The sequence below is a fragment of the Lissotriton vulgaris genome, chromosome 6, assembly GCF_964263255.1.
Source record: "Lissotriton vulgaris chromosome 6, aLisVul1.2, whole genome shotgun sequence".
In the NCBI taxonomy this organism is placed as follows: Eukaryota; Metazoa; Chordata; class Amphibia; order Caudata; family Salamandridae; genus Lissotriton; species Lissotriton vulgaris.
In genome coordinates this window covers 90,502,860-90,527,069 of record NC_141694.1, presented here as the reverse complement: position 1 = coordinate 90,527,069, position 24,210 = coordinate 90,502,860, and the positions used below count along the sequence as shown (strand labels likewise).

Here is a 24,210-nt window from a genome sequence, read left to right as displayed (position 1 = left end):
AGTTGTTAAAACGTAGTCTGGAATGGTTTGCAGGAATGTGAGACCCTGGGCTAGATTCGCTGTTTGTGACCACCAATGCAGAGAATTTGTCATGCGCGGTGTGACCCTGATGGAATCGTCTAACAAACCCACGGCTTGTTCCCATTGAAGGTGTAGCTCCTCCTGAAGAGGTCTTATTTTGAGCCGTGCCAAGGGCATGAGATTTATTGCAGTAGAGCACATCCCCAGGAGGGAAACAAACATCCGGACTGAAACTGACCACCTTCTTGGAATTATAGTTGCTAATTTTAGGAGACTTACTTGACGGTCGTGTGACAACAATGCTTTGCACTAGACCTTGTCTAGCATTGCTCCGAGAAAAGGAATGACTTGGAGTGGACGAAACTGCGATTTGCTCTCGTTGAGAGTCAGCCCCAGAGAAGCGAAGAGATGGAGACATGCTGCTTTGGCAACTTTGGCTTTGTTTTCCGAAGGACCTTTGAGTAGCCAATCGTCAAGATAAGGGAACACATGGATTGCTGCTGCTACTGCTGCCAAGCACTTCGTGAAGATTTTTAGTGCCGGTTTCAGCCCAAACTGGAGCACTTTGAACTGATAATGGGCGCCAGCCACTGTGAAGCAAAGATATTTAAAATACGGGTCTTCCATATCCAGAGAAAACATAAAATCTCCTCTGTTTAAAAAGCTTAAAATCTCGGAAAGCGTGACCATCCGGATACTTTGCTTTTTGAGGATTTTGTTGAGCTTGCGAGGTCCAGAATCGGTCGCAATTCCCCTGACTTCTTTTTTATCAGAAAGAATCGAGAACAAAAGACGGTTCCTTTTTGAGATGATGGAACCTTCTCTATCGCATTCTTGAGAAGCATCATTATGGCTTGTTTGAATAATAAGTGAAGACGAGTGGAGAGGGACCCCTGGGCGGAGTAGTAGGTGGCTGTTTGATACATTCCAGGGTGTGGCCGTTGGTTAAGAGGTCCAGAACCCATTGGTCTGAAGTAATTTCCTGCCACTTGTTAACAAAAGCGGATATCTTCGCGCCCAGAGGTATGGAGAGTAATTTCGTTGGCGCCCTGTGAAGATCACCTTTTCCTGTTAGTGTCTCCACTTTGATTCTGTGAACGTTTTCGACCACCCTGACGGGAGAAACTAGCCGTAGAGGATTGGCGATATGATGACTGCTTGTAAGGCTTTCTATACTGAGATTGATACTGCCTGTTTTGTTGATTTTGGTATCCTCTTGATGTAAAACCACGTCCTCTTGCGCCTCTGAAAGATCAGCGCCTGTTTTGAAGGGCGCCTAACGATCGAGCGGCACCTGAGTCAGTTTTGATAGCAAGGAGGGCCTCATCAATGTGTTTACCAAACAAAGACTCTCCATCATAGGCCATGTCTAGAATCTTTGTTTGAACCTCAGGTCTGAAAGTAGTGGCTTTAAGCCATCCCTAGTGTCTAAGCAATGCATCCCCGGCGACTTGACGTAAGTTGGTGTTCACAATGCCCAGTGCTCAATCTATAGTTTCAGATGCGGCTCGTTCTCCATCCATCAGAATTTTCCTTGCTTTCTGTCTACGGTCTTCAGAAATGAAGTCAATGAGACCAGTCATAGCTGACATCATTTGACGGTCATAACGACCGATTATCGCTAGAGAGTTAGCAGCTCTGATAGAGGCCGCTGCCATGGTAGAGAACTTTTTGCCAATGAGGTCCAGATGACGTCCTTCCTTGTCCGGTGGTGTGGTGATAGGCGTTGCAGGATTTTTAGATCGCTGTTGGGCGGCTTGCGAAATTACCAAATCTGGTCGTGGATGACCAATCAGACAAGACGGGCTGTTAGCAGGAGCACAGTCTTTTTTCTCTATGCGAGAAAGCACTGCTGGAAAAGATGCAGGCTTCTTCATGATCTTAACGCCCTCATTCCAGATAAAGTCTATGATTGGTACAGCTCGCATGATTTTCCTGGACTCTTCCGTGAAATCATGCAAAAAACATTTTGTCTGTTCGATCGTAACAGGCAGTTGGTATCTAGCTGCCGCCTGCTAAATTAAATTATGAAAGCCCCCGATGTCCTCAGGGGAGAATCAGAAGGTAGAGGAAGAGGTGGAGAAGGCATCCGTATTATATATTCGTCCTAGGGATCCGTAATAGGAGTATTTTCAGGTAATCCTCCCTCTACAACCTCGTCTTCATAGGAGGTAGTGTCAGGCTGCACCTGTTCAGAAGGACCTGAAGGATGAACCGGTGTAACAGGAGCCTCAGGCTGAGGTAACGGATCAGCAACCACCGCTGGTGGGGTGAATTTTCTGGGACAACTTGTTGTTGGGGAAACCTTTGATGGTATTCCGCCTGCATGGCCTGGAGATCCTGTATGAGCGTTGGAGGGAGGTGACTTTTTTCCCTCTGGCGTGACTCCCTTTGATGAAATCTATGGTGTGGAACCATATGTTCTTCCTGCTAATATTGTTCCTGGTAATCGTGTCGTCATCCTGACACTGGATGTTAAGCTCAGAAGGATGGTGAGCCATGCCAAATGGTCCCTCTTCGTCTTCGTCCTCATAGTCACCATCTTCAACATAGGTTTCTGTGTGAAGCAAAGAATCTTTCTGTAATCCTGATGCCTTTGAAAAGTCTTAAGTTGATTAAGTCCAGACGATATGGGCATTGACTGTGAAGGTAAAACTACCACCGTCGATACAGTAGACAGAATTGGTAAATTTGTCTTCAATGGGTTCTTCGTAGGCGGTGTCTTCACTGATGGTGCCACCGTCGACGGTGACATCGTCGACGGGGCAGACGTCAATGAAGTAGACGTTGATGATGATGATAACTTCGTCGATGGTGGAGGCTTCGTCGAAGGTACAGTAGTCGATGGACTCTGCGTCCATGCGGACTTCGTTGATGATTTCCTCGTCGATGATTCTTCAAAAACAGGCTTTTTTGTTGTGATTGAGATTCTGGTAGACATAATAGGCGATGTAATGGCCGTCGTCGAGACAGTAGCGGTCGACGATGGGGCAGAAGTAGTCACAGAAATTGTCGACGATGGAGTCAAAGTGACAGATTTGACATGGCTTTTACTCACGGTTTTTAAAGTAGATATCTTCTTAGATTCTCCTTGCCGGATGTAGAGGGTGGAGACAGAGTTGACCCGAGGAAAGCTTAGGTGACATCTGTGAAGGGTCAGAAACATCATGGGAAAATTTATGGTGTTTTCTTGAAGAGCGGTCATGGGATCTAGCTCTTTTGCTAGAAGTTGAGGCTTGGTCGTCCTCCTCAGCCGAAGAAGATTTGAGCCACAAAAGCAGTCTTGCCTCTCTATCCCAAAAAGTCTTGGTAGGGAGAGTACGGCAGATCTTGCAATCCTTTGCCTCATGCTTAGGATAAAGGCAATAAATGCAGTCCTTATGTTGGTCATCAACATGGACCCTCTTCTTATCACAGGTCCTGCCGGGTTTGAACAGAGCTTTTCTGTCAGTCAGTCTGAAGAGTAGCAGAGAAGAACTGAGTGGCACTCAGGGAGATTCACGTGCAGTGAAAATCTGAGGAGAACTGCCTCTGCTGAGAGTGTTCTAGAGGGTGCTGGTAGCCGATTGGTTGGAGCTGACTTTTGGTTCTTTTTACTATAATGAGGTAAATAGGCTACTAAGATTTAGACCTTAGGCTTTTTTCTTTTAGCCTACTACTATTATTTACTTATGGCACTACTTTTGTAATTTACCGTGAGACTCCCGCCTCGGCGACGGGGAATGATTCAGGCATGTGAATCTATGAAAGATACCCCAATTTAGATCCTGGTGGATCTGGTGTCGCCATCATACTTATTCGACAGCTTCACTACCCGCCTACTTGGAGATCCACCAGCATTATTTAGATGCTGGCGGGTCCATGGACGAAAGACCGCCCGAGTCCGGCCGTCTCCTCCAGGATTGCTAAACAGGGCTGACTGCATCCTAGGCAGAAGCAGCTGTTGGCAGGAGTCCAGCCAAGATTACCACTTGGTCAATCACGATGTTCCTTTCTATCGAGAAAACTGTGGCGGGGATACCTCCTACCTTGAGCTGGCGGAACCAAAGGAAATGAGGTAGAAACATACCATTTTTCTATTTCCCATTTCTGTCTTTAGCACCATTGTCCAGTTCCTCCCTTTGTTGCTATACCTGACCTCAATGCTAATCAACTCCGTTGTTGACTGGATCTAAGGTAATGTATAAAGCATTATTGTTCATTTTCCAACTTATCAAGGTAAAATGAACACACTTGCATTGGCACTTAAAGACATTTTTTGTTGTGGTGGTGCCTGTGGGTGTTAATTCAATAGTGTATCTGTGTGCTGATTGTGTGCAATGCAATATTGAAAAAAAAGGGGTATACCACATTATCTACATATATTTTAGAAGCAAACGTTTAATAATTATCACTTAGCAGTCTGCACTCCACCAGGTACTCACTCCATCAGCAAACCGCCTCTAAGATACCGCCAGCCAACGAGGACATCTAAATATGCTTGGTGCAAACTCGCCAACCTAGAGGCAATGGAGTACTGTTAGTCAGCAGACGAATCTGCCGAGTAGACAATGGTGCACCGCTTACACGATGGGAAACAGTCTGTCGATAAGGATGGCGGGTCAGGCGGCACACATTTAATTATGACAAGTAGATTGACAGAGTACTTGTGTACTCTGCCATGGGGGGATGATGGTAGGCCCGCCAAGAGCTTAGTCAGGCCCAGAGTCTCTACCAAAAAAGGCGTTACCGAAGGAGACTTCTAACCGCAGCTTCATTACCTTAGAATAGATGCCACAGCAATATCCTCTGCGGTGGAGGAGCTGCTAATTGACTCAAACCAAGAAATTCTGTAGGACCAAGAGAGCGAAGTGCCTCTCCAGACCGACCTGACCATTCAGACAGTAGTGCTTCAAGACGTATATAATAATGCCTACTTCACCGCTAACGCAGTAGTCATAGCCTAGTCTCTGGTGGAATGATCTCAGTCGTTACGGAGGCTGCTTGTTCACCATTGTGTAGCGAACATTTATGCAGGATATAATACACTGAGAGATGGTCCTCATTTGCACAGCATTGCCCTTCTTTGCTACGGTGAATCCAACAAAAATCTGATTGTCCAGTCAGTGGTCCTTGGTATGATCAATATAAAAACTAAGAGCCCTCTTTAGACTCAAATGATGGAGCTTCTCCTCCTCCTTAGAAGGGTGAGGTGGAGCAAAGAACACCGAAAGGGTGATTGCTTGATCAACACCAAAGAGAGTGACTATCTTGGGTAGGAAGGAGGCATGCGTTCAGAGAACCAGTTTGTCCTGAAAGAAAGTAGTCTACTGTGTGTGGACTAAGAAAGACTAAAAGTTCGCTCAGCCTCCCGGCCACCAAGAAGACCAGCTTAATAAACGGATGCTTGAGAGGACAGATGTGCATGGGCTCAGAACCCATCAGAAAGGTATGGACCAGTTTCAAGTTCCCCTGGGGCATAACGAAAGAGAAAGGTAGAAACATGCTGGAAACCTTTCAGAAACAGAGTCACAACAGGAGATTCAAACAGAAAAGTCTGATCTGGCAACCTCAAAAATGCAGATTCACCCACCAAAAAACCTTTAACAATGCCCAACACCATGCCCTGCCAGGCCAAGGACAACACAAACAGCAACACCTCAGATAGATGGGCATGAAATGTGTCCATGCACTTATCAGAAGAACAAGCCACAAAATTGGCCCCAACGAGAGGCATGTACCGACTTTTTTGAGGGACGCCAAACTGCCATAATTACATCAGAAAACTTCAGGAGGAAGGTCAAAATCGATCAGTTGTCACCACTCAATCTCCAAGCATGAAGATGGAGTGTGCGCAGGTTGGGAGGCAGGACCGACCCTGCTGTTGCAACAGGAGATCTTCCAGAAAGGGCAGGCTGATTGGAGGATGGTTGCTCAGGCCCTGACGTTCTGGATACCAATGTCTCTGTGCCCAGTCCGGAGCGACTAGAAAGATTTGGGTCTGGAGAAAGGCAGAGTAATCCCAAGTTCTACTTAAAGTGGAATGCATATTCTAGTGAGAGCCACTTTGGAAGCGTCAACGTACAAAAGTGCTCAAACAATTTATTATCTGCAGTAGCTAATAAATTAAGCCCAGAATCTGACCAATCTTGGAAGAGACCTTGCACCACCTCTGTGTGTTCACACCAGTTGTGATCTGCAAGGAGTCAATGACTGAATTTGCTGCCCTGGCGTTTTGAGATTCCGCTAGGTGTTTTATGACCAGGAAGATGTCCCGACGTTCCAGCCATTTCCAGAGGGACAAGGTACAAGGCCTCCTGGCACAGGATACACGACTAACACTCCCCTGCTTGCCGTACCAGATGGCGGTGTTGTTGGTGAAAATCTAAACCAGCCTCTCTTTGATGGATGGCAGGGAGGCTTTCAATACCAAGTGGTTGGCCCGCATCTCAAAAAAATTGATGTGGAGGTAGGTTTTTACAAGAGACCAGAGCCCTCTGATCTCCACCTCTCCCAGTTGGCAACCCCACTCCAGAAGAGGTGCATTGGTCAACAGCATCAACGATGGGAAGGGAGAGGGGTCTGCCACTGACCAGATCGTTGTTCATTAGCCACCATTGCAGACGTCTTGCAGTCTCTTCTGAAATTTGCCCCAGATAGGAGAGATTCTCTTGACGTTGCGCAACCTGGGACTTTAGATCCCATTGCTGAGCCTACATATGATACCTGATGTGTGTTCACCAGCAGGATGCAAGAGGCCATCAGACCCAGTAGCTTCTGAGCCAGTCTCACTGAAATCCAGGGTGGAGGTTGAAACATTGATATGATTGCCCGAATATCCAGGACTCTCTGTGCCAGAGGGTAAAAGAGAAACTGTACAGTGTCCAGAATGGCTCTGATGACAGGGATGCTTTGGGAAGAGTCAGAGGTGACTTTGGCATACTGATAGTGAACCTCAACAAATGAAGAAGGCTTGCCATAGTCTGCAGGCGGGTAATGACTGCATGAGGCGAGCCCACCTTCAACAGCCAATTTTCGAGGTAGGGAAAGACTGGGATTCCCAACCTACGAAGGTGAGCAGCAACTACTGCGATCACGTTTGAGAACACACAAGGGGCACTGGTGAGTCCTAAAGGGAGCACAGCAAACTGAAAGTCCTCAGAGCCCACCATGAACCACAACTTAACGCCTGTGGGCCTGCAAGACGGTGATAAGATAATAAGCATCCTGCAGGTCATTTGCCAGCATCAAGTCTCCAGGGCATGGGCAAGTGTGGGAATCTTGAACCTGTTCTCTCTCGGAAAGGTGTTGAGAGGGCGAAGATCTAGAATAGGGCAGAGACTTCCATCTTTTTTCAGCACTAGAAAGTAGCGGAAGTAATAACCACTACCTACTTCTGGTGATGGAACCCCCTTAATGGCTCCTTTGGCCATAAGAACCTGTACTTCCTGATGTAACAAGGACAGATGATCCTCTGACAATCATTGTACCGAAGGTGGCAATGGTGGTGGGGTAGGAGTTACTCCAGCGTCCGGGATGCACGAAGACTGATCCAGTGTGTGATCTGCAGTAGGTGTATTAAAGCAGGATCTAGAGGAGTGGTGACGTTCTGGTGCCCCTTTTGGAGATTTAAAAGGGTACAGAGAAGTTGAGTGGCTCTTCAACAACCACTTTTATTTACTTACCTGAAGAACATTTTGACTTTGATAAAGTAACATCAAGGGAACGGCTCTGGGAATGGGCTCCTGATTGTCCATAGGATGAGACAATCCTTGGGAGAGGGAACGACCCTGAGAGCATCAACGCTGTAAGGAGCTTCATCGACCCCCCCTAAATTGCCTTCAGGTGCATTAAGAGACAGTTCCAGTAAGCCGTGGAGTCATGGCCAGTCCCCAGGCAGATGAAGTGGAGATCAGTCAGAGACATTAGTCTGAAGCAGTTCACACAAGGTATGAAACCTGTTAGTTTCAAAGAGGACATATCCCTAGTACACTGGAAACAGAGAAGAAATAGCTCAATAAAGTTGAGAAAAAAAGTAGGTCAAAAAATGACCATTGTAGTTCTGCAACTGTTGGCGGGGAAAGAAAGGAACTGATGTCAGAGTGCACGGGTGGTGCGCATATAGGCACCGATCAAAAAAATATCCAGTGCGGACGAGATCGATGCAGAATTGTTGGCGCCTTTTAGCGGTGTACTGAGGTACTGCTCAAGATTTTATGGATCCAGTCTGACAGTTGTGGAATATGTTACGGTAATCAAAACTCAGTGACATTGGTACAAAGTAAACAAAATCATACAATTTAAATCACTGCAAAAGAAAATAGAAATGTGTGAAATTACAGATCATGTATGGAACACCAGAGGCACCACTGCATTTGGCTTCCAAACAGCTCCTTTTGTAGGGATATACTCAGAGGCATCATTAGAGAAAGGACAGTGTTGCCTTTAGAAAACATGAAAATACAAAAAGGTTTGAGGGTTTGCAGGGCTAATGGAATTCAGCCTTGCCATTTGAGTTGCCTTGTAGTGGTGCCATCCTTCATACACATTGCATCACATTAATGCATCACTTACATGCTGGAGAAGAGGCCAACAGAGATGAGTAGCACTTCTGTAACATGTTAAGCCGTCCTTCCACATAAGAGAGGCGAAAGCTGTTATTAAGAGAGCAGACCGAATATCCTATTGTGAAAGCAAAAAAATGAGAGATTAACAAGGTGAAGGATGCTAAAAGCAATACATACACTTAGCCAACAAATAGACCAAAAGAACAAGTTATTTGCCTTCAGTAACACCTTATCTCGTAGAGACTATATAGCCACAGATTCCTTACAGCAGAATATTCCCCAGTCATCCGAAAGAATCTGGAAAATCTTGAGCAGTATCTCAGCACGCTGGTAGGTGGAGTCGCTCGGCTCTGCATCAGAGCTGGAAGTGAAGTGTGGGGTGTCTATATAAGCGCCACCCCAGCGTGCTGACATCAGTTTCTTTCTATGACATTTCCACGCCAGATGCACAGAGGCACAATAGAGTACTGATATACCAGTGTGCTGACACTTAGGACATACAAAGGTCACCTATGCAGAGAAATCGGTTTGCAGAGATGGGAGGATTGGTAAGGAATTTGTGGCTAGATAAGAGTCTCTACCAGATAAGGCGTTTCCGAAGGTAAGTAACTTTTTCATTTAGTAGAGACTTCTAGCTACAGATTCCTTAACTTAGAACAGATACTTAATATATACCTCCCCGGAGGTGGGTCTGCTAACAGTTTCAGACCAGAAAGTCCTGGAGGCGAAATGGGCAAAGTGTCTGTCACAACGGACCTGACAGGTAAACGTGCATGTCACAGCCTGACAGATGTCCAAGACAGGAAATCAGTGAGCAAAGAATAATAATAATACATGTTTTATAGCGTGCCTAGCTACTGCTGTGAAGTGTCTCCCATCACTGAGCAGCAGGAAACAAGCTAAGGAGACAAACGGGAGAGGGAGCCTAAAAAAGCCAAGTCTTGAGGTTTTGCAAAACTGAGACTGAATTCCAGAGATTAGAAACAAGAAAGCAAAAAGATCTACCGCCAGCGCAAGCTTTCTTGATTCTGAGCACTTGCAAAAGTAGTGCCTCCGAGGACCTGAGGCACCGTCTAGGAGAGTATGGAGTGAGAAGAGAGTGTAGATACGTTGGCCCAGTATTCCTATGGATCCTATAACAGTAGCAAAGGGCCTTAAAAGAAAGGTGCTTTTCCACCGGGAGCCTGTGCAGCGGTTTCAGAAGTGCCCTACTCATAGATTCACACTTGGGGAGTTTAAGCAACAGGCAAGCCGCCGAATTCTGTGCTCGCTGGAGTCTCTTGATCCTAGTTTGAGAGTGTCCCAGGTATAAGACGTTACAGTAGTCCACCAGAGAGACCACTAAAGCCTGGATCACAAGTTTCTGGGCTGAGAGCGGTAGGAGATAGATAAAACGTTTGAGAGATATAATAATGCCAAAACACTTGCCTGCTAAGGCTGTGATTTGACTCTCAAAAGTGAGTTTATTGTCAAACCAAACTCCTAAGTTTTTAACCTTGGGTTTAGGCTGAGGAAAGGGACCCAGGGATACTGAACACCAGGCTGAGGACCAGATCGAGGGCTGCTCGCTAAGGATAAGGACCTCCATCTTACCTGTGTTTAACTTCAGACAGTTAAGGTCCATCCAGTGGGATACCTCAGACAAGCAGGCCCTCAAAGTCATGGCAGCAGCAGGAGAGTTATTGGACAAGGTGACGTTCAACTGAGTGTCATCAGCATAGGATATTATTTCAAAGCCATGTGGCACAATGATGCCCGACAGGGGCAGTAGTAACAATTAAAAAGGGTAGTGCTCAGTGAGGAGCCCTGTAGAACTCCAGAGGCACAGGAACCATCTTGGAGCAGAGAAGCTTCTGGAGGACCTGGTAGGAAAATGCTTCTTACTAGTATGCATCTGTTCCTGGCATGTAGAGCTGCAGATTCACACACTAAGCATAGATCGCCATCTGGTGTTAGGCCCGGATGTTTGCAGTTATTGTCTTGGAATAAGTCTTTGGAAGTCACGAGATAGGTGACTCCTCCGCTGGACAATAGTGTGCATGGGCATCTACTCCATCTTCAGATTATTTTTTTGCCAATAAGGGAAATGATGGAGTTTTGTGAGAAACAGAAAGAGATGTCCATGTATGTTGTATCTAATTAAGATAATACTGGAACAGATAAAGGTAGCCGGGGAGGTGGGTGGGCGTGTGTGAATCTGCAGCTCTACATGCCAAGAACAGTTGCATACTGGCAAGTAGCATTTTCTGTTCGAGGCATATGAGTTGCAGATCATACACTATGCATAGATTGCATAGCAGTTCTGTCCCTTAGCGGCGACCACCAGTATCTGTTGCAGTAGTTTGAAATAGTGTTTTGAGTACAGCCTGGACCAAAGTAGCTTGTTGTTTTGCTTGCAAGGCTACACAACAGTGTTTTGTGAATGTGTGCAGTGTAGACCATGTAGCTGCTTTGCAGATATCATCTAAGGGAATGTTCCCTAAAAATGACATCGAAGCCCCTATTTTGCAAGTAGAATGGGCTTTAGGGGGAATTGAAAGTGTATGTTTTGCTTTGTGATAGCAAATTTGTATACATTTGACAATCCACCCTGCAATCCCAGACTTTGATATGGGATTGACTTTATGTGGTGGTGAAAAGGAAACAAAAAGCGGTTTTGTTTTATGAAAAGGTTTTATTCTGTCAATATAGCAAAGAAGTGCTCTTTTTAAGTCTAGTGTATGAAGAGCTCTTTCGGCTACTGTTTGTGGTTGCGAGAAGAAGACTGGCAACTCCACAGATTGGTTGAGATGGAAGGAAATAATAACTTTTGGAAGGAATTTGTTCTGAGAACCACTTTGTTATGATGGAGTTGTAAAAATGGTTCTTTAATAGTTAGTGCCTGAAGTTTACTGACTCTCCTGAGAGATGTGATGGCCACAAGGAAAGCGACTTTCCATGTATGAAATTGTAGCTCACATTTATGTACAAGGTTCGAATGGAGGATCCATTAACCTAGTGAGGGCGGTGTTTAGATTCCACACTCGAGAGGGTGGTACCTTGGGAGGAATTATTCTTTTGAAGCCTTCCATAAATGCCTTAATGGCAGGTACCCTGAACAGTGACAAATGTTGTCTAATTTGCAGGTAAGTTGCTATGGCAGCGAGATGTAATCTGATTGATGTGTATGCTAGTTTACATCTTTGAAGATGCAGTAACTAACATATGATGTGTTGAATAGACGCAGCTAGAGGATTGATTGTGTTATTGGTACAGTAGATCATAAATCTTTTCCACTTGGCTGCATAGTAGGCTGTAGTGATGGGACGCCTAGCTTCTTTGATAACCTTCATACAATGAGGTGGAAGATTGTGGTAACCAAATTCTAGGACTTCAGGAGCCAGATCGCTAGGTTGAGCTGTGCTAGATCTGGGCGTCTGATCTCTCCATGGTTCCGTGTTAAGGATTTGAGGGAGAGATGTAGTTTTTGGTGCGGGACTACTGATAGTTGCAGCAATGTTGTGTACCATGGCTGTGTGACCCATGTTGGAGCAACTAGGATCAGTGTTAGTGATTGTTGTTGTAGCTTGCGTACCACTAATGGAATGAGTGGGAGAGGCGGAAAAGCATAGGCAAATCTGCTTGACCAATTCATCCATATCGCCTTGCCTTTGCACAATGGGTGTGAATATCTGGCGGCGAAGCATGGGCATTTTGTGTTTGAATGTGTGGCGAAGAGCTCTATTGGTGGATGCCCCCACATTTGGGAAAACGGTGGAAGGACTTGTGGATGAAGTTTCCACTAGTGGATCTGTTGTGTGACATGAATTTGTTGTCTTCTTAAGTGGGCTGCTACCACTGCTAGACATTTTGTTAATACTCTGGGTGCTGTGGTGACTCAGAATAGGAAAACCTTGAACTGGTAATGCTGACCGCCCACTACTAATAGAAGATAGTTCCTGTGAGCAGGGTGGATGGGAATGTGGAAGTAGGCGTCCTTGAGATCTAAAGTGGCAAGGAAATCACCTTGTTTGAGTAGAGGAAGGACCGGTTGAAGAGTGACTATATGAAAATGGTCTGATTGTATGTATAGATTTAATGGTCTGAGGTCCAAGATGGGCCTAAGGATTCCATCCTTATTTGGAATCAGAAAATACAGGGAGTAAACTCCTGAGTTTTGATGGTGGAGGGGAACTGGTTCTATTGCATGTTTTTGCAAGAGGGAAAGCACCTCTTGATTTAGAAGTGTTAAATGCTCTGTTGACTTTGGATGCTGTTTGGGTGGTATGTTTGGAGGAGTTGAAGTGAGCTCCAGGCAATAACCAGATTGGATGATTTGTCTCACCCACCTGTCCATGGTAATGGTGTTCCAGAGAAGTAGGAACTGTAATAATCTTCCCCCGACCAGGGTATAATGGTCTGGGGGGAGTGGCGGGAAGTCATTGTTTGGAGGTGGAGGCAGTGCGAGTGTTGGTAGTTTTGCCTCTACTTTTGCTGTTATTGCCCCTGTAGCCTCCTCTGTAATAACCTCTGGTAGAGGAGGTCTGTGTGGGACTTTAATAGGGAGTGGAGGAGTTATCAGTGTTAAACGTATGTAAAAAAAGAGAGGGAGGCCTCCTTTTAAGTACAATCTGGGACAAGGAGCTAGAAAATGGGAAGACAAGGGGAAGTCCCAAGGCACTCAGCTAAGGAAAACCCTTTCGTGTATTTGCCTATTGTATCTCTAAATGCCAAATATCTTCTCCGGATGTACAATCTAATGCAGTAAACACCATATAAAACATGAATCAAACAAATCTTAAACAGTGTGTGAGTTTCTAAAAAATGTACAGTTTATTACAAATCAATAAAAACAATGTTACGCAACATGATAATAGTGCCAAGAAAATCAAGTACAATTTCAGTGTAAACATAAAATCATTAAAATACACAGTTAAAAAATGGTCAAGAAATCACAGTTTTTGAAGTAGTCGACGCAGCGTTTCGGTGTATAAGGATACCACCTTCTTCAGGACAAACAATTCTATATGAAAGAACATTACAATTAGATACGCGAGACAAGATACTCCGGCAGTCCCAGATATAGCGAATTCGCATAGTCCAGGCGTGAGCCAATTAACGCCTGTACCGTCCTTTTCCTGTGGCCCAGGGATAGCAATGGAAGGAACTTTCTAAGCATTTTGAGGACGCCGAAGCACTTGCCGACTAAGCCAAGGATCTGGGGCTTCAAGGTGAGACCGCAGTCAATTGACACTCTCAGATTTTTCGCCGAAGTGGACACCGAGGAAGGTGGGAACATGGCCGGAGACCACCATTCCATCCATCTAGGGTCTGATAAACAACCAAAAAAGAGCACCTCTGACTTGTCCGAGTTGCACTTCAGGCCGTTGCACTCGAACCAGCTGAACACGGCTTCCAGACAACCATTGATGCGTTCACCGTCAAAGTCGGCGCCCTCTTACAGGTAAATAGGAGCTGGGTGTCATCCGCGTAGGAAACAACCTGGGCTCCAAAAGACTCAGCCAGAGCCGCCAGAGGGGTCATAAAGATGTTAAAAAGAGTGGGACTCAGGATAGAGCCCTGGGGGACTGCCACCTCCAATGATGGCATACTGGCTGAGTACGGGGGGCCCAGATCGTTTGACGGCGGTCCGTCAGAAAAGATTCGAACCAGCTGAACACCGTCCCCCGCAGCCCGATCTCTCTGAGCCTAGCAAGGAGGCCGCCGTGGGGGACGGTGTCAAAAGCTGCCGAAAGGTCTAACATGACCAGCATGGCCTTGCCTCCAGCATCCAATACCTCATTGATGGCCTTCGTCACTTCCAATAGAGCCGTTCCGTGCTCATATTGGTGCGGAAGCCCGACTGGGTATTATGCAAGATGTTATTTGCTTCAAGGAAGTTGGAGAGAGATTGATGGACATGTTTCTCAACAACTTTAGCAAGGGCTGGCAGGAGGGAGATAGGCCTATAGCTAGCATGGGCCAAGGGATCGAGATTCGGCTTTTTCAGCAGCGTTAAAATGAGAGCATGCTTCCAGGCTGGAGGAACCGTACCTGAGCTCAATGAGAGATTGAGCACAGGGTTGATGAGAACATTAAAGGCTGAGGCTGATTTGGCAAGAAATTTAGCTGGACAGGGGTCCAACGTAGAGCCCGATTTGAGTTTGGCCAGAAGATCCAATGAAGCTAGCAAGGAAAAGTCAGGGAAGGTAGAAAGGGTAGGCATGTCACCAGATGCAGATAAGGCACTCGGGGCTATCCTGGCACCCAGGGCCAGAAAAGAGTCCTGAATGGTCTTTATTTTGTTAGTAAAAAAGGCAGCTAGTTGGAGAACCCACTCTTCCGAGAAGGAGCATGGAGGAGTGCAAGAGGAGGGAGACATGAATTCTTTAACGATAGTAAATATTTCTTTGCCTGTGTACGTGGCAGATTCTATTCTTCTGGCTAGGAAAGCTTTCTTTTCCAGCAAGGTATCACAATGATATTGTTTAATTAGCCATTTATAAATCTGCTTCGCACTAGTGTCGTAGGCGCGACACCACTCACTTTCGGCTTTTTTACATAGCCTCCGCTTCTCAGCCAATGCGGCCGAGAACCAAGGTGCAGACATGCGGCCGCTAGGTTTACAGGAGGTTACAGCGGGAGATAGTTCGTCTAATCTCTCCACGAACCACAACTGGAAAAGATCCAGATCGACCTCAAGATTGCCAGTGAGCTCGCAAGGATGACACACAAGAGCTTGAGTGAGTATGTCAGGGAAAATACGAAAAAAGGCACGCGCCGACTGGGAAAAACGACCAGCGGCGCTAGAAGGCGTTTTATCCGAATGAAAGATCTGAAAAAGCACCAGAAAGTGATCTGACCACAAGACAGGGACCGGGGGAAAAATCCCTATAGGCACCGTGGAAAAAATCTGGTCAAGTGTATGGCCTTTATTGTGGGTTGGAACACAAAGATACGGTAACAGGCCCAAAGGGGATGTAGTATCCAATAACTTGACTGTATCAGCCTCCTCCCTGATGTCCATGTGAATATTAAAGTCTCCCAAAATGAGACAATGTTCAGTCTTTAAGCAGATAGTAGAGACCACTGCATGGAGTTCCTCATGAAAAGCGCTGATGGGGCCAGGAGGTCTATAGATCAGAAGCCCGTCACAGGAATGACGAGGGGATAGCGAGAGTGAAAACCCCAAGGCCTCACAGCAGCGGATTTCATCAGTAGGAGTGACTGAGCAGGTAACCCGTTTATCCACCACCAGCGCCATGCCACCCCCCTTACTGGTGACTCTGTCCTTCCTAAAGATCACATAGTTGGTGGGGACTGCTAGGGCTATGTCAGGCCCTGAGCAATCGTGCAGCCATGTTTTAGTGAGAAACAGGCAGGCTGTGAAGATCTATGGCGTGCTTACTGAGAGATCTAGTATTCAAGAGTAGACAGGTACTAGACAAAGGAGGAATCTTAGGGATACTGACGGGGGTGTTCAGCGGGGACCAATTGCAACCAGGGCAGCATCTTTTGCCCCTAAGTCGACCTGGAAAAACAACAGCATTTACCTAGCTTACCCCTCAGTGACCCAAGCTCAGATGATGTGTAAGTCAACATAATGCCGAAAGCACCTAGAAGCAGCAAAGCAGAAAACAGGCCCCGTCCGCACCCGTTCGCCTCCAGGACGCTGACGGGCGAAGACGGGCTTTCCTTAGCCGCTCCTTTGGCACCTCCGCTGCGTGCGTTCGGCGCGCGAAGATTACAGCCTCTGAATATATAGCGTTGCAGGCGAGAGAGAGACCGCAACGCTAGTCAGCCGACCAGCAGGGCGTACCTTCCCCCAATATGGCAGCACACAAGAAAGGCGAACTACAGTTCCCAAAATCCCCTTAGGCTCCCTTATCGGCCGAGGGGGTGGGAAAGATGCAGGAGAGAGAAGCGCGACGAGGCGTGACTTCCCAAGAACGGAGAGGGTACTGGTGCAAAACGTACCAAAGGAAGCAGGAGAGTAAAGGAGTTGCCTCAGGCAGCGAGCATGAAAATAGAGGTACACAAAGTAAGCACAGTCAATACGGTAAAACAGATAAAATTGTTAAAAACGCTCGAAATCAGCGCAACGCACACAGAGGTTAAAAGTGCTACTCGTCCTCAATAACAATCCTAAGAGCAAGGCAACACTCGCCCGCACCCGTCAAAAGCCACCAGCGTAGCGGGAGGGGTTAGTGATCTATGTTGGCTGCTTGTGACACTGTTCTTTAACAGATGCGTCCAAGAGTTTTGACTCTTTGTCAGGTGGTGGAGCATCGCCTGAGGTCTGGGAGGTAGCCCTTTCCCCGGCGTTGGAGACCTCCAAGGAATCTAAGGGGAGCTGGAATTTAATGTAAATAGGGTCAGTTGGGGCAGACCTGTATTTCTTTTCTACCCTAGGGTTAACGACTCTAGCCCTTACAGGGTCTTTAAAGATTTCAGGAGCAAGTTTGATTACCTCTTTTAACATTGGGAGAATGAAAGTGGACCGTTGAGATGGTGCAAAAGTGTCCATGAGGAAGTCTTCTTCTATAGGGTCTGTGTGTAAATTTACCCAGTGATATTCTGCAGCCCTGTGTATAAGCTGAGTGAATCCTATAGTGTCCTCTGGAGGGTATGGTCTAGATGGATAGACCTCCTCTTGTGCTATATTAGGAACATCTGGTGTGCCATACTGCTCCCATGAATCATTTGGGATATAAGTATGACTAGGTTCCCCAATAGGTTCATCATCCCTTTCGTCCCCAAAGGTGCCCTCATCATCTGGAGGTGGAGGAGATTGTGAGGGTACTGGAGATGGGATAGGAGAGAAGTATTGTGGAGGAGGAATCCTTAAAGGAGAAGTAGCAATGTCTCTTTTCTTTAAAGGAAGTGGAGATGATGAAGATTTGTCCATTTTCCTTCTTTTGAAGGGACTAATTCTCAGATGACCTGTTTCTGGGTCTATTGCCAGGGTTTTTTGGCTTGGATCTTGTTGAAAATGCTCCTCCTCTGGAGTTTGTTTCGGTGCCGATTTGTTTGGGTCTGAGTGTTTGTGTGGCACAATTTTTGGCATTGTTTTATGCTCCTTTGATTTGGAATCAGGAGCTTTCTTGGGTTCCGTTGGTTTACTTGGGGTCTTTGGAACCGGTTGTTTGTTTGGTTCCGATGATTTTTTCGAATCTGAAGTGTGTGCGCCAGTGGTCTTCGGAACCGGTTGGATTTTCAGTTCCAATGATCTTTTCGGATCCGAAGGTTCATTGCTAGTGGTTTTCGGAACCGGTCGTTTCCTTGGTTCTGCCAATTTTTTCAGATCCAAAGGTTCAGTGTCTGTGGATTTTGGTGCAGTGCGCTGATGTCGAACCAGGCTTCGGTGCAGACTAAGACAATGATTTCTCTTTTGGCTTGTCTTTTGTTGTTGGTGCCGAGGATGGGGTCTTGGCACAGACGGTAGGCTGGCTCGATCCAGAGTGGCCTGAGGGCTTATATGTTGACTTCTTTGCCGAGCCCGAAGGCAGGGCGTGGGAAGTTTTATCCCGGTGTGCACCTAGGCCCGAACGTGAAGGTGTTACTGAAGCCTTTGCATGGATGGGTGGAGGGGGGAGGGGGGATCGAGGTCGACGTCAGTACTTACGACCCGCTGCCTGGAGTGATGTCTTCGACGTCAGATACTTCGGCTTCGGAGGCGCAAAAGGTGCCCTCTTCATTCTGCTCCTGCTCCGGTAAATTGATGCCTTCTTGGAAGATATTGTCCGGTATCTATGTTGAAGACCGAGCCATGCTTCTTCGAGCTAGACAATCTCGTATGGTTTTCTTGGAGCAGAAAGAGGCACAAGCTGGACAGTCTTTGGCTTCGTGCTCAGGTGAAAGGCAGAGGGTACACACCTCATGAAGATCGGTGTGAGGAAACTTGGATCCACATTGAGGACACTTTTTAAAGGGAGTCCTTTCCATGAGCCAAAAGGCCCGGTGGCGCAGATAGGCCCAAAGGCCTGCGTTGACAACCGGACTGAAGAGTTGAAGTTTGTAGAGATGCGTGTCGAATGGGAAACGAGGTCGAAGACAATACTGAAGAAAGGGTAAAGGAATGCGCGTGGAAAGGTAGATCGGTAACGACACCGAACTGGAACGCGTCCAACATATCCGAGCCCAATAGCGAAAAGGAATATGCTACTTACCAGTATGCATCTGTTCTTGGCATGTAGGGCTGCTGAAATTCGTATGGGTGCATAGATCGCCGCCTAGTGTTGGGTCCGGATGATTGCACCTTGTTGTCCTGGAAGAGTCTTCGAAGTATCACGAGATAGGTGACTCCTCCCCTGGACTACAGTGCGCATGGGCATCTTCTCCATCCTCAGATTGTTTTTCGCCATTGTGGCAGAGATGGAGATAGTAAAGTAAGAGATGGCCATGCAAAAGATAATGCTGCAGCTGCGACAGGCACCGGGGAGGTGGGTGGGCGATATGAATGTCAGCAGCCCTATTTATTTTATTTTATTTATTTATTTATTTACATGCCAAGAATAGATGCATACTGGCAAGGAGCATATTCCGTTCGAGGCATGTGGGCTGCTGAATTCGTATATGTGCATATACTGTATAGCAGCATCTCCTCTAGCGGTGGTTACCTGTGCCAGCTGCAGCAGTTTGAAAAAGACTTTTGAGGACAGCCTGGCCTACAGCAGCCTGCTGCTTTGCTTGCACGTCTACACAGTAGTGTTTTGTGAAAGTGTGTATGGTAGTCCATGTGGCTGCTCTACATATGTCTTCAAGAGGAATATTTCCTAGGAAAGCCATGGATGCCCCCATTTTTCGCGTGGAGTGTGCTCTTGGGGGGACAGTTAAACTGTGTTTGGCCTTTTGATAACATATTTGAATGCATTTAACTATCCATCTGGCTATTCCTAACTTTGATATTGGATTTCCTTTACGTTATGGTGAAAAAGCAACAAATAATTGCTTTGCTTTCCTAAAGAATTTCGTTCTGTCCACATAATAAAGCAGAGCTCTTTTGACATCCAGTGTGTGTAGGGCTCTTTCAGCTACTGACTGTGGATTTTGGAAGAACACTGGCAGTTCTATCGATTGATTAATATGGAAATTGGATATCACCTTTGGCATAAACTTAGGGTTTGTTCTGAGAACCACCCTGTTAGCATGTACTTGCATGAAGGGTTCTTGAATTGTTAGTGCTTGTAACTCGCTTGAGTGAGGTAATAGCAATCAAGAATGCCACCTTCCACCTTAAGAACTGCAGTTCGCATGAGTGTAGAGGTTCGAAAGGAGATCCCATAAGTCTGGTAAGTATTATATCTAGATTCCAGACTGGGGAAGGTGGGTGTCTTGGAGGGATCACCCTTTTAAAGGTGGAGAAGTGTGGCTCACTGGTTAGAGCAGGCAGACCCTGAAGCAGAGGTCAGACCCGGGACCAGGGTTCGATTCCCGACGCGGCAGGGTGTTGAGCTCAAATGTCCACGGACTCGATAATTCTCGCTTCGGTGCCTGACCTAATCATGGGTTCACACTCTGCAACTCTGGGCATTAAGCTTGCTTAATCTCCACAACGGCCCCCCCGCGGCGGGATGCCTGGCTTTCACCTTGGGGATGCCCTGTAGGGGCTATCTCACAGGGAAAAACCAGGACGGGTTCCCAAGGCATGCGCGGAGATACCCCTTCGGGGGTCGATTCTGGCGCTATATAAGAAATGTAATAATAATAATAATAATAAGACCCTCCATAAAAATCTTTATTGCTGGTACTCTAAACAGTGAAAGGTGTTGCCTATTATGAAGGTGTGCTGCTATAGCAGCGAGGTGTAATCTTATGGAAGAGTATGCTAGGTTGCATCTTTGAAGATGCAGCAGGTAACATATAATGTTCTGTATGGAAGCATCTAAAGGGCTGATTTGGTTATTGTTGCAGTAAATGACAGATCTTTTCCATTTAGCTGCAAAGCACACTATCGTAGTTGGTCGTCTTGCCTCTCTAATGATGTTCATGCAGTCTGGAGGCAAGTTAAGGTATCCAAATTCTACGACTTCAGGAGCCAGATCGCTAGGTTCATCTGATTGGGATCTGGGTGTCTGATTTCTCCATGGTTCTGAGTAAGAAGATGGGGTGCGAGGTGTGAGAAGTTGGCCTGATATATGATGCTCACTAGTTCTAGTGATCACCTTGTACCAGACCAAACAACACTTATTGGTGTGCAGCGGTTGGGATTTGAGCTTGCTGTTGTTTTTACCAAATATAATCTTGAGATATCATTTGAAAGATCACATAAGGTACCATAGATACATATAACAAAGCTTAGACATACTCTGAGTTCTACTGAACCAGCTGTTGTAGTAGAAAGGGAGTAGCACACCCTGACTACAACTCTTAGCAAGGGATCAGTAGGAAAACCCATAGTGTAGGTAAGTGCACCACTTACACCTCACTAGAAAGCATGTCTATCACAGGAGAGAACACAGTGGCTCCCCTTGGTGATATTGATCCTCCACAGGTCATTTCAAGATATGCAGCCCTTAGCTTCCAGGAGATGAAACAATTGTGTACCTCCAGGAAACTAAAACAGGGTTCAAACCCTACCCTTCCTTTTCTGATAGGTCTCTTCGAGACATATGATGCTATTAGGGCTTCTAATCCAGGCCCCTCTAATCCTACAGATGGAAGCCTACCCCCAGTAGAGGAGGACTCTAATCTCCCAGAAACTGAAGAAGTAGAGGAAGATGGAGACTCATCTGATGGAGAGGTAGACAATGGTCAGGGAGGAGTCAGCAGACTTACCAGGGCCAACGTAAGCATGCATGAGAATGGAACTGGGGGGGGGGGGGGGGGGGGGCAGACCCATTCCCAAGCAGGCTTAACCTTGGGAATAGACGAGTTAGGTCTCACTCCAGAGGCTCTAACAGATCTATTCACACCCATGTCTCTCAGGCATCTTCCCAGAGAGGGATGACATCCCCTCAAAAAAGAGAGCATGAAGCTAAGATGAGGGAAGTGAATCTGAGGATTGAGAGGGAAGAACTTGCCCTTGCCAAAGAGAAACTTGCCTTTGCCAGAGAGCAGAAATTGAGTGGATTAGATTCCACTGGTGGCAGCAACATTATCCCTAGAGATAAAGACAGGAGTTTTGATAACAGAAACCTGAGTAAAATATACCCCCCTTTAAGGAAGGGGATGACATCCACAAATGGATGACTGCTTTGGAGAGAGCCTGCAAAGTACAGCAGGTACCCCAGAGTCAGTGGGCAGCTATATTGTGGCTCTCCTTTGAAAGTAAAGGAAGAGACAAGCTCCTCACTGTTAGAGATGAGGATGCTAATGATTACCAAGTCCTGAAAAGTGCCGTGATTGATGGGTTTGGCCTAACAACTGAACAGTACAGGTTAATGTTCAGAGACACCCAGAAAACTCAGGCTCCGGATTGGACTGACTTTGTTGATTGCGCCACTAAGGCTTTGGAAGGCTGGTTACTGGGAAGTAAAGTTACTGATTACACAGGATTGTATAATCTTATTATGAGAGAGCAAATCTTAAATAATTGTCAGAACCAGTTGTTGCATCAGCACTTAATTGACTCAGATCTGACCTCTCCCCAAGAATTGGGAAAGAAGGCAGACAGATGGGTGATGATTGGTTGTAAGTCAACCTTATAGACCAGCTATCCTAATGGTAGCATGGACAAAGCAGTCTTGGGCTAAACTCTTTTGGCATGTGAAGCCAGCTGTTTTACCACATATAACCCCTTGAATATCAAGTGAAAGGACACCACACAGGTTGTTATGAAAATAAACAAGATATTTATTAACTAACATACACCTCTGAACTCTTTATGAGATCAGAGGGCTAAGCACATGACAATCTCTTAGGAAAAATACGGTTAAGTTGCACAAATTACAATTGGTCCCTAGGGGCACGACAAACCATATACTAAGTAAGTGGAATGTGAAAGTCGATAAAAGGAATGGAGCTGTCCAGAGGCTGTAGGATCGCTGGGACCACGCTATACTAACTCTAGGTAGGTAATAGGAGGCCCACGGAACGCGTGTGCAGAGAGTGAATTCACACGCGAGATGCGTAACAGTGTCTATGGACAGTACAGTTCAAGAAAAAGGTGAGTACGGACAATCCTGACTAGGTAGAACTAAAACGACTGTGGAACTGGACACTAGGAGAGTCAAGCTACCCTTGAGCACCGAAATGCTCGTGTTACCTCACCCACAGGCTGCGGGTGCATAGGTGCCAAGTCATGTCGGGTTCCAGCGTTGAAGTCTATGGAGCCTGGAAGAAAAGATGCTGCAGGCGATCAGGAGGAAGATGTCCAGTGTGATCCAAGGGCGGATCAGTGAAGAGAAGAACCTGAAAGCAGAGGGGACAATGTTCAAAGTCACTAGCCAGTGACTGGAGTGGAACCAGGAGTGGAACCAGATGTCGTTGTCGCGATCAGGTGAGAGTGGACGTTTTTCTCCGCAGCCACGTGGACCAGGTGGTGTCTTCGACGACCAGGATGGAGGCACGAGCTGTCCCACGTAGGCTCTCGCTGTCGGCGGTGTCGGCTTCGGATTCGGAGTCAACAGGCCTTGGCAAAGGCAACCCACGCGGTGAATGGAAACGGCGTCTGGAGTGGACCAGGAGGGTCCGGGGTGCTCCTCTTTTAGAAGGGAGCAAGGGAGCAACCAGACTAGCAGTGAAGATTTCAAAGTTAGTCTTTTAGGAGGTCACTAGCCAGCCGGCAAGTGACTAGACAACGCGTCGAGCAGCAAACAGGCAGAAGGGCCCCACGCAGATCTCGTGGATGCTGGAGGGCTGGTCTTCGGTGCAGGAGCTGCTCGAGGTCGGGGCATCTCAGTCCCCAAAGCACTTGGACGAGGTTACCTCAGAAGTCGTGCTGGAGCGAAGTGCTGCTTCTTTCAAGATGGCCGGTCCCACGTGTCTCGTCGCACCCACGGATCTCAGCTGTGCTGCAGATGTAGGTAGAGGTCGGAGAGGTCCGGGAATCCGGGTCTCGTCGGGCTCTGAAGTCTGGATCCTTGAAGGAAGACGACAAAGGGAAGCCGCTGGACGCTGATGGTGCCTGCTTGTGCAGGGTGGACACTCCTTGCCCACAAAGGAGATTTCTTCAGTCTTCTGTGGAGCAGAACGTCGAAGTCCAGAGTTTCTTCTTGTAAAGTTGTTCAGGATAATCTACTTTGGAATGGGACCAGCTCCTACCTTTATCCAGCTAAAGGGGGCTGTACTACGACTAGGTCCCTCCTCTGGGTGGGACCAGGAAGGGGGGTGGTTACACCCCCTATCCTTTGTCCGGTCTTGCGCCAGAGCTGGGGCTGGAAAGCCCCAGGAACTGGTTTAGACCGGTGTATGCACAGGGACACCTTGTGTGCCCCAGGCATGTCTCATTCCTTTCAGCCCTGTCCTAGCTAATACACAAAGTCCTGTCTGGGGTGGTGCTAGCACCTCCCAAGGCAGGAAACCCTTTGTCCAAGCCTCCCTCGCTGGAAGGACTCCCAGAAGCAGGAGGTCAGACTTGTGTCTGTGGTGGCAGCATCCATTTTGTGATGCTGAGGCTCGAGTTAACTTTAACAGGGGTTCACAGTTACATACATGTCGTGTCCCTCTAGAAGGGTGGAATGCTAACCCCGTCGCCAGAATTGGCGAGGGGTTAGTATTCCAA

General features: G+C 46.9%; 1 protein-coding gene across 1 annotated transcript in view; it reads right to left on the bottom strand.

Moving 5' to 3' along the window:
* The window catches only part of LOC147706847 (exportin-5-like), a 2,027,127-nt gene that overhangs the window by 313,035 nt on the left and 1,689,882 nt on the right, over positions 1-24,210 (bottom strand). The window contains exon 29 of the mRNA XM_086926003.1: positions 8,575-8,682. Coding sequence (XP_086782129.1) covers positions 8,575-8,682 — 108 coding nt within the window. The remainder of the gene's footprint in view (positions 1-8,574; positions 8,683-24,210) is intronic.